The sequence below is a fragment of the Durio zibethinus genome, chromosome 1 (genome assembly GCF_047325235.1).
Source record: "Durio zibethinus cultivar Kanyao isolate XHJ-2024 chromosome 1, ASM4732523v1, whole genome shotgun sequence".
Lineage (NCBI taxonomy): Eukaryota > Viridiplantae > Streptophyta > Magnoliopsida > Malvales > Malvaceae > Durio > Durio zibethinus.
The window spans coordinates 1,659,844-1,674,271 of record NC_143162.1 but is presented as its reverse complement, the minus strand read 5'-3'; the positions used below and the strand labels follow the sequence as shown (position 1 = coordinate 1,674,271).

The following is a 14,428-nucleotide window of genomic DNA, read 5'->3' as shown; positions in this document are numbered from 1 at the left end:
TTCAAATCAAAATTTACATAAAAAGTAACCAAAAAAAAAAAAAGTGAGAGATGATAACGAGGAATGCAATCCAAAAACATATCCTATACAATTTTCTCTTTATTCCATATACCTTGAAAGTGGGAAGCTTTTTTAGCTTACAGGATTGGAATCTCGTGATGAAAATGCAGCCAAACTTTTTATATCATAAAAGAAAAGGAAAAAAGAAGCTAAAAGTTCCTTTTTTACTTGGTTCACCGCATCAAAAAAAGACTAACAATTCATTCATATCAAAATTCTATCCCCTTCTCTCCATTACTTTCCTTATCTTTTGTACAGAAGCAAAGCTAATCATACAATTTGATTTGGGACTGGTTTCTGAATATTTAAGCACTTGCAGTTTGCTCGATTGTCGCTGAGAGTCTGCAAAAGAATGTTATTGCAAGTATGAGGTGAAAAACAAAGGTATCAGAAAAGAATGTTGAGTTAGAAGTTTAGGGTCTCCTTCAGTACCTTGAACTGTTTTTGAAGGTCCTTGATGTACTCCACTGCCAAATCTAACATGTCTGCTGTATTGGTTTGCTGCCAAAATCAAACCCCAAAACATTTAGTTTCCAAACACAGAAATTCTGTCCAAAAGTGTAAGGAAAAAATAATACCTTGTCCATGTTTGGAACAAGCTCTTGTAGCTTTCTCATCCGTTCACTAATCCGGGTTCTTCTCACCTGAAAGAAATTTACTCTTTATAGTCCCCTTTATGAACTGGCCGTATTTGTTAAAACAACTTAAGCAAATAGATATGGTCAATTTGAAAGCATGCTAGATATATGATCAGGAGGTAATTAGGAAGAGCAGACTACAACAGGTCTGAAATGTAGGCATTTTTACCCTTTCTGCAATGCTTCGAGGATGAGTAGCACAACCACGCTTAGCTCTAATCTTACAAGGGACTGAATCTTGAAAATATAGAAACTTCTCCGTGGCAACTATCTCGTTTGAAGTCTTTGGCAGACTCAAGTGGTGAGATAATACATGAACACGACTTCCAAGATCTCCATTCTATTAATAAAGAACCAATCCTAGATTAAAAATCGATGCAGTGACGAAGAACTAATTTAAGAAAAGCTAAAGTTTATATGAAAATTTATACCTGGTTAATGGAAAAGAACTTCCGCTCATTATCTTGTGTCCTTTTCAAGCCAGAAAAATTCTCTGTGAAGCGTGCAGAATCATTCCAAGAACTATATTGGTATCCAGTGCCATAGAATTGAGCATCACTGTTGCTATTTCCAAGTTTGCTATCATCGGGACTATTAGCCCCATTGCTTTCATCGCCAATTTCTGAAATCTGTGACAACATGCCCAAGGAAGAACGTAGTCCTGACGAGAAGCTGATCTGATTCTTCAATCTGTTTGAAGATGGACTTAATTCTCCATTAGTAACATTCACCCCACAGTAGTTTCCCACACCTTTCATGCTGGCATAGCCTGCAATTTACTGAAAACATTTTCAGTAGTTCATCCCAGTCTCTAACTTCCTCAGTACTAAGTTCGTTGGCTTCACATTACAACCAAAATGGATTCACTAGACAACCTCAAATCTCCAGGTTCAAAGAATTCCTTAATCAAATAGCATAAACTCAATCTAACTATTAGTAAAGAGTAAGTAACCAAATTGAATGAGTGGTCTGTATATTAATTTACAAAAAGATTAACGATTATTAGCTTGCTAGATCCATATTTCAACTCCAAATCTATTCAGCAAAACCAAAACCCCAAATTTAAACTTCAAATCCAATCTTAAATGATAAGAAAAGAACAGCTACCAAACTAGCAAAACCAAAAGTTAACTACAAACCAAAAATATTACAGACAAAGAATTAAAAGCCTAAACAAAATAAATTGATAATCATAAATGAAAACAATGACAATACCATTTTGAACAGAAAAGTTGGTAAAAAGCCCTGCAGGAGAGCTACTTTGCCTCATAAGGCTAGAAATAAACGGTTTCCCTTGACTGTGATGATCCATTCCCAATAACTCATATGAGCTATCCATGGTAGAGGAGCTCGTAGCAGAGCTCTGTCTCGGATAATGAGGCGGCAACCCTGAATAACTCTGCTGCGGATTCGCATAGTTAACAGCCGTCTCTGTCCCAGATTTATCCTCGATTTCTCTGTCACCGCCGCTTGAATTCATGAATCTGGATATCGATCTCTCTGAGTCGATACTGCCCTTGCTAATCCCGCAATCAAGGCTATTGGTGAAATTAGCAAGAAGAGAACTTGGAGCTGAACGAAAACGTAACAACCCTGAATTGGGTTGATTAGTTTGGTTTTGATAGCTTTGATGGGCACTTGAATCCATTAAAACTTCCTCTAATCTTCCCCTGTTTTGCCCTGTTTTTACTCTGTTATTTTTCTGCTTCGTAGAGCTGAGAACTTCAAGCTAGAGAACCATTCTACGTAGCTCAAGTCGACTTCCTATAAAACGAAGAGGAAAATTCTGAAGGAATTTTAGCATCAATTTCCTGGAAGAAAATCTTCAGCTTAATTTCTAAGCAGAGTGCGATAAGATCTTGAAGAAGAAGCAACTAAAAGAAACCCAAAGGTCCCAAAATAATAAGTTGACAAAGGGAAGGAAGGAAAAAACCCAACATAGAGAAAAGGAAAGCATAAATAGAATTAGAAGCTGAAGGTTTTAGAATAATTAAATCAGATACAAAAAAAAGATGGATTTTGTGAAAGAAGAGAGAAGATAAACATGAGCCTCAGATTAGCTTTTCACAGTACCAAAAGCAAAGAAGATCTAGAGAGAGAGAGAAAAAGGGCGGTTTTGACAGATAAATAGAAGTGGAAAAGAAAGAGAAAGAAAGGAAAGGAGGCGATATTTATCTTCTTTGCCTTTGGGCTTTGGGTTGTACACAATGGCAGAAGTACATGGAGAGCCATCAATTTCAGCTTCTCTTGTCCCCCACACGCTCGCACCTAACTTTTTTTTTTTTTTTTTAATTAAAAATAAATAAATTGATCGATCTTTTAAATTAAAATAAAATATATTATATTTAATAATTTAAAATAAATAATTATAAATAATATATTTAAAATAATTTTAATAAATAATCATCGATAAAATTTAAATTTAAATTTTAAAAAAAAAATAAATAATTTTAATCTATTAAACCATACGTAATTTTAACTCTTATGTCTTTGCTTATTTTATCATTATTTTTTTTTATTATTTTTATAATTTTTTTTTTCGTAAAAGTCAAACGAAAATGATTTTTTTTAATTAAAAATCAGAAGAGAACCTTCAAAAAAAAACAAATATGAGATTTATATATCATTTATTTAAAAAAGTCAAATATTTTTGTCTAAAATTATAATTTTTATAATTTATAATAATTAATATTATTTATTTAATATATAAATTAAAATTTTTTTATCTCAAAATTATAATTATTTTATATTATAAATTTTTATATCATCAATTGCACTAAAATTTTGAGGTGATAAATAAATTGTTTGCTTATACTCTTATTAACGGATTTTTTTAATATAAAAAAATTCTTTAAAATAATATACCAATTGATTTTGAATTTAAGACAAAGTCAAAATTAAGTACACAACTTTTGTTACCGGCAATGAATTCTCAACGTAGTACCTAACGTTTTGTCAAGAAAGAACAACAATTCGGCTCAAGGGCTTTCCTTTTTCTTGCCATACCTTTTAAACGTGCATTATTAATAAATGGATTAATATTATAAATAATTTTAAAATTACAAAAAAAATCTAATAATTTTAAAATAATTTTTTAGTATGATACATTAATATAATTTTATTACTTAATAAAATATTTAAAAAACTATTTATTTGTCATATAACATAATTTAAATCTAATCATATTAATAATAAATATTATGTTAATTAATAAATTTATAATTTAAATATTATATTAAAGATTATTTGTAAAAAAATTACGTTAATAATTTTTAAATTTTAGATATTATATTAAATATTTTATTATAATTTAAAATTTGTTCATGACATTAATACTTAATAAATAGAATATGATCTGAAAATTAATTTAATTAGTTTACTTCTAAAATAAAACATATAGTAAATTAAAAATTTAAATTCTAACATCTAAATTTTTTATCTCAAATTACAATTTTATTTATAAAAAAATAAAAATAAACAAAATACAACATAAATGATTTGACCCAATAGTAAGTCACCAATATAACAAGATAATTATCAACAAGTGAAGTTGTTCACAGATTAAGTTATTTTAAGTTCATTTAAGTTTAACTTAATTTGAATTTGAATATAATCTTTCGGATTTATTAGATATGATAATATTGTTATACTAATAAATAATATATATTTACTTAGTTTTAATTTAAATATTTTATTAATGAATATAAAATAAATTAGCTTGAGTTTATGTTTTTTATGTATCGATTAAATTTTATAAAACATGTATTAAATTTTTATATAATATTTATTTCTTTATTAAAATTTTAAATTATATAATTTTATATATTTATTATATTATATTTATATTATATTTAAAATTATTTTATTCTATTTATATTATATTTCCATAACCTTTTATTTTATCAAATTAAGTTCATAAAAAAGAGAATTTGAAAATGAAAAAGAAAAAAAATTGGTGTTGAACATCCAATAGTATTGCAAGGTGGAACAGAAACCACGGGGATATGGCGGAAACCACATGAGAATGGAAAGCAATGGAAAGCTATTGTTCCGTGATTACGCCTTGACGTAACCCGTGACTGCACCTGATTCATGCCGTATCTGATTCCTTCCCTCCTTCCTTTTGACCTTTTTCTTTCTTACCATCCTATCACATCAGAATTCAGATAAACCAGCGCCGTCTTGACCAAATGTCAGCTTCATTTTCACCACCCGTTTTCTCTTTAATTTACCAAATTGCCATTCCCGTAAATAATAAGTTTTTTCTTTATTTTTTTTCTTTATTTTTTTATTATACTATAAGCCACCTAGCCTTTTCAACTTTGTGAAACTTTAAAAAGGAAAAAGTTTAATTAATTAAGAAGTTAAAAGCATGTGTTCATATTATTTGTAAAAAAAATTCAACTAAGGTTAGTGAAAATTAAATGTATCAGTTTAATTTGTATTCGACGAATTTTAATTTAATTTATTTTTTTAAAATTAATTTTTTTAAAATTAAATTTTAAATAAAAGTAATTGAGTAATTATAAAATAACGTTAAGATCGAATTTTAAGTGAATTCAACTTAATATATATAATTATTTTTAAATTATTTATTTAATTTTATATTTATATAAAAAATAATATTTTATATTTTTAAAAATAATATTTTATTAATTTTAAATCAAATCAAATCAAACACAATTTTTCATAATATCATATCATATTCAAATATTATAAATATAGAATTTAATTGAGTTCTAGGTGAATAACAAAATTTTATCTCGACTCGATCTGCTACTATCTCTAATAAAAATTAATAAAAATTATTTAATTTGATGTAAATAATATGGTCAATGAGGTCTACAAGTGTAAAATTAAAAAGTAAGAAAGCATATCTTCGTTTTATATTTCTTTATCATGCAATAATAAGCAAGATTGATTAAAATGGAAGGATCTAAACACATTTAAATGATCAGAGATTAATCGATTTGGTACTTTTAGTATCTTAGATCAATTGGATTAATTTTTTTTTTCTTGTATCTTGTTCTTTTGCCAAAAAGAGAATTGATCAAATCCGCATTTAAAAAAAAAAAGGTAAGAAGCATAAAAAAATGTGTACTGGTTGGTTTAGATTTGCATGTTGGATCCTATTTTATATATGTATTTCTTTATTATTGGATCAAATCTTGTATGCTTTTATGCTTGTTCCACAACTTTATAGATGGATGGACAAAATCATAGTAATTTTCAGGTTAAAAAAAGAATAAGATAAGATAAAAGTCAAGTTATATTAGTATAAAATTTTTTAATTTTATATATTCTTTAATTACTAGTTTCAATAAATTACAATTAAAAAAAATATATAATTATTTTAAATAATTGAAAGTAAATTTAATTAATGATAAAAATATTTTTATTCAAATAAAAAATAAGTTTATATATATATGTGAAGTATAATTTTTTTTTTTTTTAATTTCAGTAACGAAATCAAAGTAACACATCTCTTTATAAAACACATTAAAAGGGAGTTTTTATTTGCAGCTCAATAATTACTTTCATATCTTAAATTTTCTATAATAAAAGTATCACTAAATGAAGTTATTTAATTAATTTTTGTTAAATTATCTTTCAATCCTTTATACACTTATTTCTACTTTTATCCTTCTCTTCCTTTCTCTTCCATTTTTCTTTTTCCTTCCATACACTCATATCTGTAACAAACCTTAAACCATAAAAATTGCAATTATTATTAAGGAAAGAAAATCAATGGGATGAAGAATTTGGGATTTGGGATTAGGGCTTTCAAGCATTCAAATTTGTATTTTTAAAATTTTATGAAAATTTTTAAATTTATAAATTCAAAAATTCATAAAAATATTTTACTTTCGAGCACGTAATTATGACAACTTTTAAAATATTCTAAAAATATAAATCTGAAAACTTGTGAAAACTTTCAAAAATGTAAATCCAAAATTAATGATTTCAGTCAATAAATAAATCCATATCAGAATTTAATTTTATCAATATTTTTCCAATATCAAATACAACTTATCTCTAAATTGAAACTTGATGAGTTAATTAACTTTGGAACTTATGATTATAGAGTTTAGATTGAAGTTTTAGAATGATTTTTGGAGTTAGAGGTATGAGTACAAATTTTATGTTAATAAGTTCATTGTGGTCTCAAATTGCCCCCATGGTTTTAGTGATAAAGAAAAACAAAGTGAAAAAAAAAATTTTTGATAGTGAGAGGAACAAGACAAGGGATGCACATTGAAGGGGCCTCCAATCCAAAGGAAACAAAGACATACGAGATTGCATTCGCTTGAATGGCTTTGCTCACAAACTTCTTTTTAGTAGTAACAAAAAATTGAGCTCTTTCTTTCTACTTTTGGGATTTACATCTCCAAAAAAATGTTATAAAAAATGCTTCTAATTTAAGCAAAGATCTCTTGGTTTTTGTGATGTTGTTTCTTTCAACTCTCATTTCTTTTTATTTTTCTGCTTTTTTTTTTTTTTTTTGAGAAAGAGAGATACCCACAATCCAATGGCAAGTAACCTCTTTGATTCTCTTGATCTTTTGAAGATCATTTTTATTAAGATACTTTATTTAGTAGTGTTAAGGTTGATTGCAACGGTTAAATTTAACTAATTCTTCCATCTTGTTAATTATGTTTGATTTGATTTTTTTTAATAGTTAAATTTTATTAATTTTAATCATTGATATTTTAAATACTATATTAAAATATATTTGAAAAATTCTCCATTCAAAGTTTTAAAAAGTTTTTTTATTTATCTAAAATAGTATTTTTCTTGTATTTTAATTAATAATCTATTTAAAATAAAATAAAATCAAATTTGAAAAAAAATTTGACCCTAAAAAGTTAAATTAAGACATTATTTATGTGACAAAGGGAGTAATAGACACATATATATATATATATATTATAAAAAATTTCAAAAGAATTTTTATATTTAAACTATTATTTTGCATGAAAATCACTAAAATTTACTGTTTTTATCATGTTAAACTCTACATGATCTTTATCTTAATTTATCAAATCTTCATTCACGTGGTATCATATAAAAAAATCATATTAAGTTGATATTGAGGAATTTCAAGTTCAAGTGAACATCCCAATTCAATTCGGCTAATGAAAGTATTGTAATTTTAATGTATTATTATATTTTACTTAATTTTAATTTAAAATCTATTTAAAACACTAAAACATTAATATAAAAAATAATTTATTAGATAAGCTAAAGTGGGTAAACTGAGTTGGACCTTAGGAGGTGTCAAATGTCAATTGCGTTTGACCCATTGACATATCTAATTGACATGTAGCAACAATTTACATGGTAGATCACAACATTTATTATTAATAGTATATTAGTATTGCACCATAAAATCTTAAAAAAAAAAAAAAAAACTTTGGTGTTATACGAGAAAACCTTTAAACTAAAAATTTTAATTTATAATTGAATAATTTTGAAATCATCAGTTTGAGAAAATATTATATTGGGATGTCTTATTTATAAATAAAAGTTTTTTAATAACTAAAGAAATAATCTCATATAATATTCATAATGTAATCTTAAATATTATTCTAATTATAATATTATAATACCTAATATTATGTTTGACTATATAATTATAATAATATTGTCTAATGAGAGGTTTTACATTAAGTGATGATGAAAGTGATTGTTAGCTTTTATCGCACTTCATTATACCTCCTTATAGATAACACTTTTGGAATATAAATATTAAATATGCTTTAATCTTTTTTATTATCCTAACTTATTTTGAGAAGAAAAAAATTTTTTTTGGAATATTAAAGTACTTTATTATTCTGCATACTTAGGATAACTTGAATCATATTTCTTAACCATTTTGGACCCTCTTCATTTTTTTTATATTTAAAACTACTAAAAATTAATATTAATTATTAAAAATTTAATACTCTTTAAAATAATTGAAAAAACTGAATAGTGTCCTAACAGGAAATGGGGACACGAAATAAATATTTGTACCCTCTTTAAGACAAGACAATTTTTGACAAATTTTTTTGGGCTTTTTTTTTTTTTTTTTTAATTCAATCATTGAAGTGGTGCTATTGAAGCACGCACGGTGCCTGTCATAGTTTTTCTTTGTCTTATTACAAGGTTCCTCTAATCCCAATGGCTTTATCTTCGTCCAGAACTGAAGCATTCAAGCTGGGCTTGCTCTGGTTACATGTAAAGCCAGCTCCTATAATTTGAGTTGTCGAGTGACAAAGCGCTTGCTATACGGGTGAATACTTTGATACAAGGGTTTACAATTACATTTGAGGCATTCCATTATGAACTTCTTAAACATATGGTTTTGCATGAATCTCACTTGATGGACAACTTCCAATTTGGAAGCACATGAGAGACATGAATATAATGCTCCATTAGAAAGAGAGACTAAGAGATTTTTGCATGATACGTTTGCTTGAGGATTTCATAACTATATAGATACTTGTTTTGCATGACCTGGATATGCTTCTTTGATCAACATTCAAATATGGACGTGACCTGGATATCCTTCTTTGATAAACATTCATATATGGACGGATTAAAACATTTAAAGATAACGCATTTGATTACAACAATAAAGTCATACATCAAAGTGTCCAAGGATTTCAGAAACCAAAACAGCTTCTGCAGGAGCCAGCGGTAAGCGACAATGATGGAACTTTACTAGATTCTTCCCGACATATTTTCACTACGATTTGATACGATCAAGACTCTCCGACACAGTTCTCATCCTAGGGCGCAACTCTGGATCCAGTTCTGTGCAATTGAGTGCAATGTGAAATGCTGCAACCACTTGCTTCTTCGCATAAACTTCTGTTAGAAGTGTTGGGTCTATGATTTCAGACAAGGGACGCTCTTCTCGGAATGCCTTCCTCACAAGACCTTCCAACCCCTTATCATCATTTTCTGGTCCAGCATCAGGCAGCCGACCAGTTAAAATCTCCAATAGCACAATTCCAAAAGAGTACACATCACATTTCTGAGTGAACTTGCTACCAGATACTCGAGCCTCAGGTGCCAGGTAAGAATTAGGAGTTGAAATTCTTGAAGCCACTGCAGGCGTTGCAATTGTTTGGGTTGTGTTCAGCTTTTTGCTTGCTGAACTGGTATACTTGGAAGTCCCAGAGACAAGACGAGTGAGTCCAAACCCGGAGATGTAAGGCTGGAGTTCATTGTCAAGAAGGATTTTTGTTGATTTTAAGTTGCCATGAACATATTTTCGAGGGCTGTATTCATGTATGTACATTAAACCCCTTGCAGTCCCCTGAACAATTCTCAACCTTGTAGCCCAGGAAAGCGGTGGCAAAGTATTGGACGGCCCTCCTGCATAGTTTGAAAACCACATTAAAATGGCTATGTTTCGCATGTTATCATAGAATTACCACAGTCAAACAAAAAGCACATAGGAAAAGCTCGTTGGATGACAATAAAGAAAAGTGTTTTTCTAAATCTATTATTTTTCTCACTTTGCAGTTTGCATACAATGACAAGTCACATACAAACTAATTGCAGAGCGATACCAAACAATCTACTGGAGAATAATAATTTCATGGGAACTTCTTTACAGCAAAACCTGAGACATGCAAATGCACTTCAGATAATAAGGCAAGTATTGTGTCAGTGGTCCACATTTTGTTAAATGTCATCAACAATGCATAAAAAACAATGCATTTGTCAGCCATTCTGATGGGGTCCGTTCAATAAATTTTGGCCCTTCAACTTGTAGAACAGCAGATCAGCAGGACCATATGCGTTCTAAATGCATACTTTATAGTGAAATGATACTAATAAAAGACAAGAGAGACATTAATCTCTGTTGAAAAGGAAAACACCAAGAGAAATATGTCACAAGTTAATACAGGGCCAATGAGGACAAACAAACTCTCTAAAAAGATCCAGCAAGTAATTCAAATGAAGTAAAACCAAAAGGCTTATATAAGATTCTCAATTTATTGTCTCCTCGGGCATGAGTGTGTAAGGGTTAGGAAAGGAAGAACACTCTGATTGTTATCAATTGTTAAAATTTGCTCCTATGCAGTTTTCAGCTTACACCCTCAGCAGGAAAAATTAGAAACTAAAAAAAATTGTGACAAGAAGTATCACCTACTTATCATCAAAGTAGGGAAAGCAATAAAGCCTATATTCTATTACCGTAATGTTCGGTGCTTTTCTCTTGTTCATCTTACTGGTGAAAATAAATATAGGAATTTTCCAAGAATGACCGACAAAATTTATAACAAAATCCGTGCAAAATCGATGCAAACTGTTCACTAGCTGAAGAATTTAGGTGTTTGAAAACAACTCGAGTCTCCTTCAGCTTACTTGTCAGTATATTTCCCTATCATTATACAAGACAGGAGCTGTCTTGAAAGAGATAGATTGTGTTGAACTTGTATCGTATTAGCAAGGCCAGGAGCCCAAGAACATATGACTGTTTATGCTAATACTCATCAATGAAAAGTATAGAAAGTAATGAATCACGATAGGAAGAGGAAAACAAGTAGAAGATATTGTCAAATAGATTTCAACAAGAAAATGCAGTAAGCAATAATTCTTCTAAATTAACCAGTATACCTGATATATCAGATGTAGAATTATCGGATTCAACCAGCTACCTAATATAATATACCAAGATCATGTACTACAAAAAGAGTACAGGAATGATCTAGACTTTTAAGCACTCTACAGTTAAAAATCAAAACTAAAGTTTACTCTGGAAATTTCATAACTAAAGTATCTCAGAAACATGATCATACATGAAAACTCCCACCAATGCTTTAATGTAATCATAACTCTGGGTTTTATTATCTTTCCATCTGGATAAATCATGAGCAGAACATTGAAATTGAAGTTCTAACAGTTCTCTTGTTCCTATAGTTATATAAATTACAAACCACCGACAATTTTGTACATAAATAAGAGTAATTTTGAATTGTTCAACAAGCCACAGGGATAAGAGAATATCACTGTTTTTTCGTATTCGAGGCTGTCAAGATTTGAACTCTAGTAGTTAGAACCAAAGGCCAATGAGATCAGAATATCATCATCATACGCATAGTGCAAGTAGACTCATTGCAAAACACAACCAAGATTCAACTGTAAAGTATGTTCCAAAATCATTGACTTATGTTTAATGACAATAAAGTTAGTGGGCAAGGGACCCCTCAAATCAATGTCCAATACCCCATTTTTTTCAAATTAGGGTCTCATTCAACAATCATAATTAAAGAAATAAAAAAATGCCACTAGCTACTTCAAGAACTGCATTAGTAGAATTTAGACGAATAAAAAACCAATGGATGGAGAGGAATGTTACCATGCAATGCAGCATACAAGCTTCCATTACGGATGAAATCAGTAACCAGCAACTTCTCATCATTGGCATAATAATAAGCTTTCAACCTAACAACATTGGGATGATTAACCCTCCCGATAGCCTCCACTTCAGCCTCAAACTCCTTGAACTTCCACGTGGCATCACCCTCACTCAATCTCCTTACGGCAACTACCGTAGTACCCACCGTGCAGGATCCCCTCCCCGTCACCACTTTGTACACTATCCCACTCCTACTCTTCCCCACTACGTACGCAGATGCCCTCAACAGATCCTCTAATTCCAAATTGAACCCTTCATCAATCACCACGAATTTACCATTTTGCCCTTCTTCATCAACCTCCTGTTCCTTTTTCGTTTTCCCCATTTTACCCTCCCCTGATTTCCATTTCCTCCGAAACAGCCAGACAAATACCGAAACCACCCCGATCACCACCGAAACGCCTGAGATCAAGGGAACAGCCACTGACCCATTTTTCTCCTTGCTTCTTTCTCCATTCCCATCATCTAAAATGGGCCTAAAACCATTGGGATTTTCCGGGTTTTCTTCAGGGTTTAAAATGGCTCTAGGGTTCTGAGCTTCAGGGCAAAGATTCCCCAACGGAAACCCACAAAGATTAGGGTTTCCTGAAAATGCGGTGGGCCCTTGGTTTAACAAAGAACCAACCTGAGGCACTTTCCCCGTTAAATTATTGTGCCTTAGATCCAAGCTTATCATAACAGGAAACTCTCCATAAGAAGCTGGGATTTTACCTGAAAACTTGTTATAAGATAAGTTGAGGGTTCCTGTCAAGCTTTTAAGCTCGACGAGTGACTCAGGGAGTGACCCGTTGAGTGAGTTGGAAGAAAGGTCGAGGTGGGTTAAGTTCTTGAGGGATTTTATTTCTGGAGGAACTGAGCCAGAGAGCGAGTTATGAGACAGGTCAATGTAGATAAGGTTTATAGCGTTGAAGAGATGATAAGGAATGGGTTTGGAGAAGTTGTTTTGAGAGAGACTCAGGCGAGTTAGCGAGTCGAGGAGACCAAGTTCTGATGGGATGTAACCGGTTAACCCTTTGTTATGAAGGAAGATTGAGGAGACTCGGTTACGAGTGCAGGCGATTCCTGGCCAGTGGCATGGGGTTGAGTCAGACTCAGACCATTTGTCAAGGGAACGACTTGGGTCGGATTCTATGGCTGCCTTGAGAGCAAGCAGAGAGAGACCATCCGAATTGAGAGAGGAAACCATTGAAGTAAAGAAAAACAGAAAGTAAACGACATTGGGAAGTGAAAGTAGCATCATTTTTCTTTGTGATTTTGAAAATGCCAGTCTTTCTAAAGCTTCATTGGATCGTAAATTCATAATCAAATTTCGGTTTCATGCAACGAGAAGTTGCAGAAGATGAGAGGAAGTAAGGAAGCAAATGTAAAGGAGAGATCTTTGATGTGTTTGAAAGTGGGGGTAGTTTCTCGAGGTGGAGAATGGAGAGAGGGAGAGGAGGAACGTGGCTGGCTAAGCTTTCTATACAAAACAAAAAGTTTGAATTTCTCTGAGCATTAAGCACTCAGCAGTGTTTTTCTTCATATATTGGGAAGGTTTTAAAAAATATTACTAGTTTATTGGACATCAACACTGACAAAGACAATTTAATCAGATGATATATTGGAATATTAATTGCTCGATTACATGAAAAGCTGTTCTGTCTTTTCTTGATTGCCTCGCAAACGTTGTAGCTTGAAAACATTTTGAATTGTTGTCTTGTAACTAGAAACTCTAGAACCACAACCCACAATCAAAGAGGATAGTTTTACCAGTACTAGTAATCAAGATTCTTTACTCATGTTGAAATATAAGATATTTAAAATCAGTTTTTTTTTAATAAAAAACATGTCCTTTAATTATTGAAATATATGTTTCCATTGCGAATCTAGGGTGAAAACCTGAAAATATTCCTGTTGAAGGTCATGCCAACTTACATACATTGAGATTATATATATATAGATATAGATACATATATATAGTTATAGATATCTTTCCATTTAATTTCAAAATGGGTGTTACTGAGTTGTGTCAATTAGAAAAACTGAAACAGGAATTGGTTGGGGGATTGGATTGTTCGGTAAATTGACACTTGAAACTTCAAAGTAGAAAGTGGGTGAGCTCCCTAGTTTGTAATTTGATACATTTGTTTATGTCAGACAATCATCCAGGCAGGGCCATCCATGCTTGTCAAACTGGCTCTCACTTTCCAGTTTCCACTTCGAAAAAAAGGTGTTTTACGTAATTTAGATCCTCTACAACTACAACAACACAACACACCATTTGAGATTTTCAAAAACCTCCATAGCATACGACATGCCTAAAAAGTAGAAA

At 30.6% G+C, this 14,428-nt stretch overlaps 2 protein-coding genes across 2 annotated transcripts; both read right to left on the bottom strand.

Moving 5' to 3' along the window:
* Nucleotides 1–64: 64 nt before the first annotated feature.
* LOC111311548 (transcription factor bHLH130-like) lies at nucleotides 65–2,907 on the bottom strand. Its single transcript, XM_022911016.2, has 6 exons — nucleotides 1,914–2,907; nucleotides 1,130–1,467; nucleotides 868–1,038; nucleotides 639–704; nucleotides 493–561; nucleotides 65–402 (listed from the first exon to the last, which is right to left on the bottom strand). The coding sequence occupies exons 1-6, from the start codon at nucleotides 2,344–2,346 to the stop codon at nucleotides 331–333; spliced, it is 1,149 nt and encodes a 382-aa protein (XP_022766751.2). The 5' UTR covers nucleotides 2,347–2,907; the 3' UTR covers nucleotides 65–330.
* Nucleotides 2,908–9,131: 6,224 nt separating this feature from the next.
* On the bottom strand, nucleotides 9,132–13,894 carry LOC111310907 (receptor protein kinase-like protein ZAR1). Its single transcript, XM_022910280.2, has 2 exons — nucleotides 12,058–13,894; nucleotides 9,132–10,064 (listed from the first exon to the last, which is right to left on the bottom strand). Exons 1-2 carry the CDS (start codon nucleotides 13,415–13,417, stop codon nucleotides 9,430–9,432), a joined length of 1,995 nt encoding a protein of 664 aa, XP_022766015.2. The 5' UTR covers nucleotides 13,418–13,894; the 3' UTR covers nucleotides 9,132–9,429.
* Nucleotides 13,895–14,428: the final 534 nt, after the last annotated feature.

Coding starts and splice junctions, on each gene's coding strand:
- LOC111310907 (XM_022910280.2), bottom strand. CDS start 13,417: ATGAATTTACGATCCAATGAAGCTTTAGAAAGACTGGCATTTTCAAAA. Junction 10,065..12,057: donor CTTGTATGCTGCATTGCATG/GTAACATTCCTC, acceptor CAAACTATGCAG/GAGGGCCGTCCAATACTTTG.
- LOC111311548 (XM_022911016.2), bottom strand. CDS start 2,346: ATGGATTCAAGTGCCCATCAAAGCTATCAAAACCAAACTAATCAACCC. Junction 705..867: donor CTCGAAGCATTGCAGAAAGG/GTAAAAATGCCT, acceptor AATTTCTTTCAG/GTGAGAAGAACCCGGATTAG. Junction 562..638: donor TTGTTCCAAACATGGACAAG/GTATTATTTTTT, acceptor TGATTTTGGCAG/CAAACCAATACAGCAGACAT.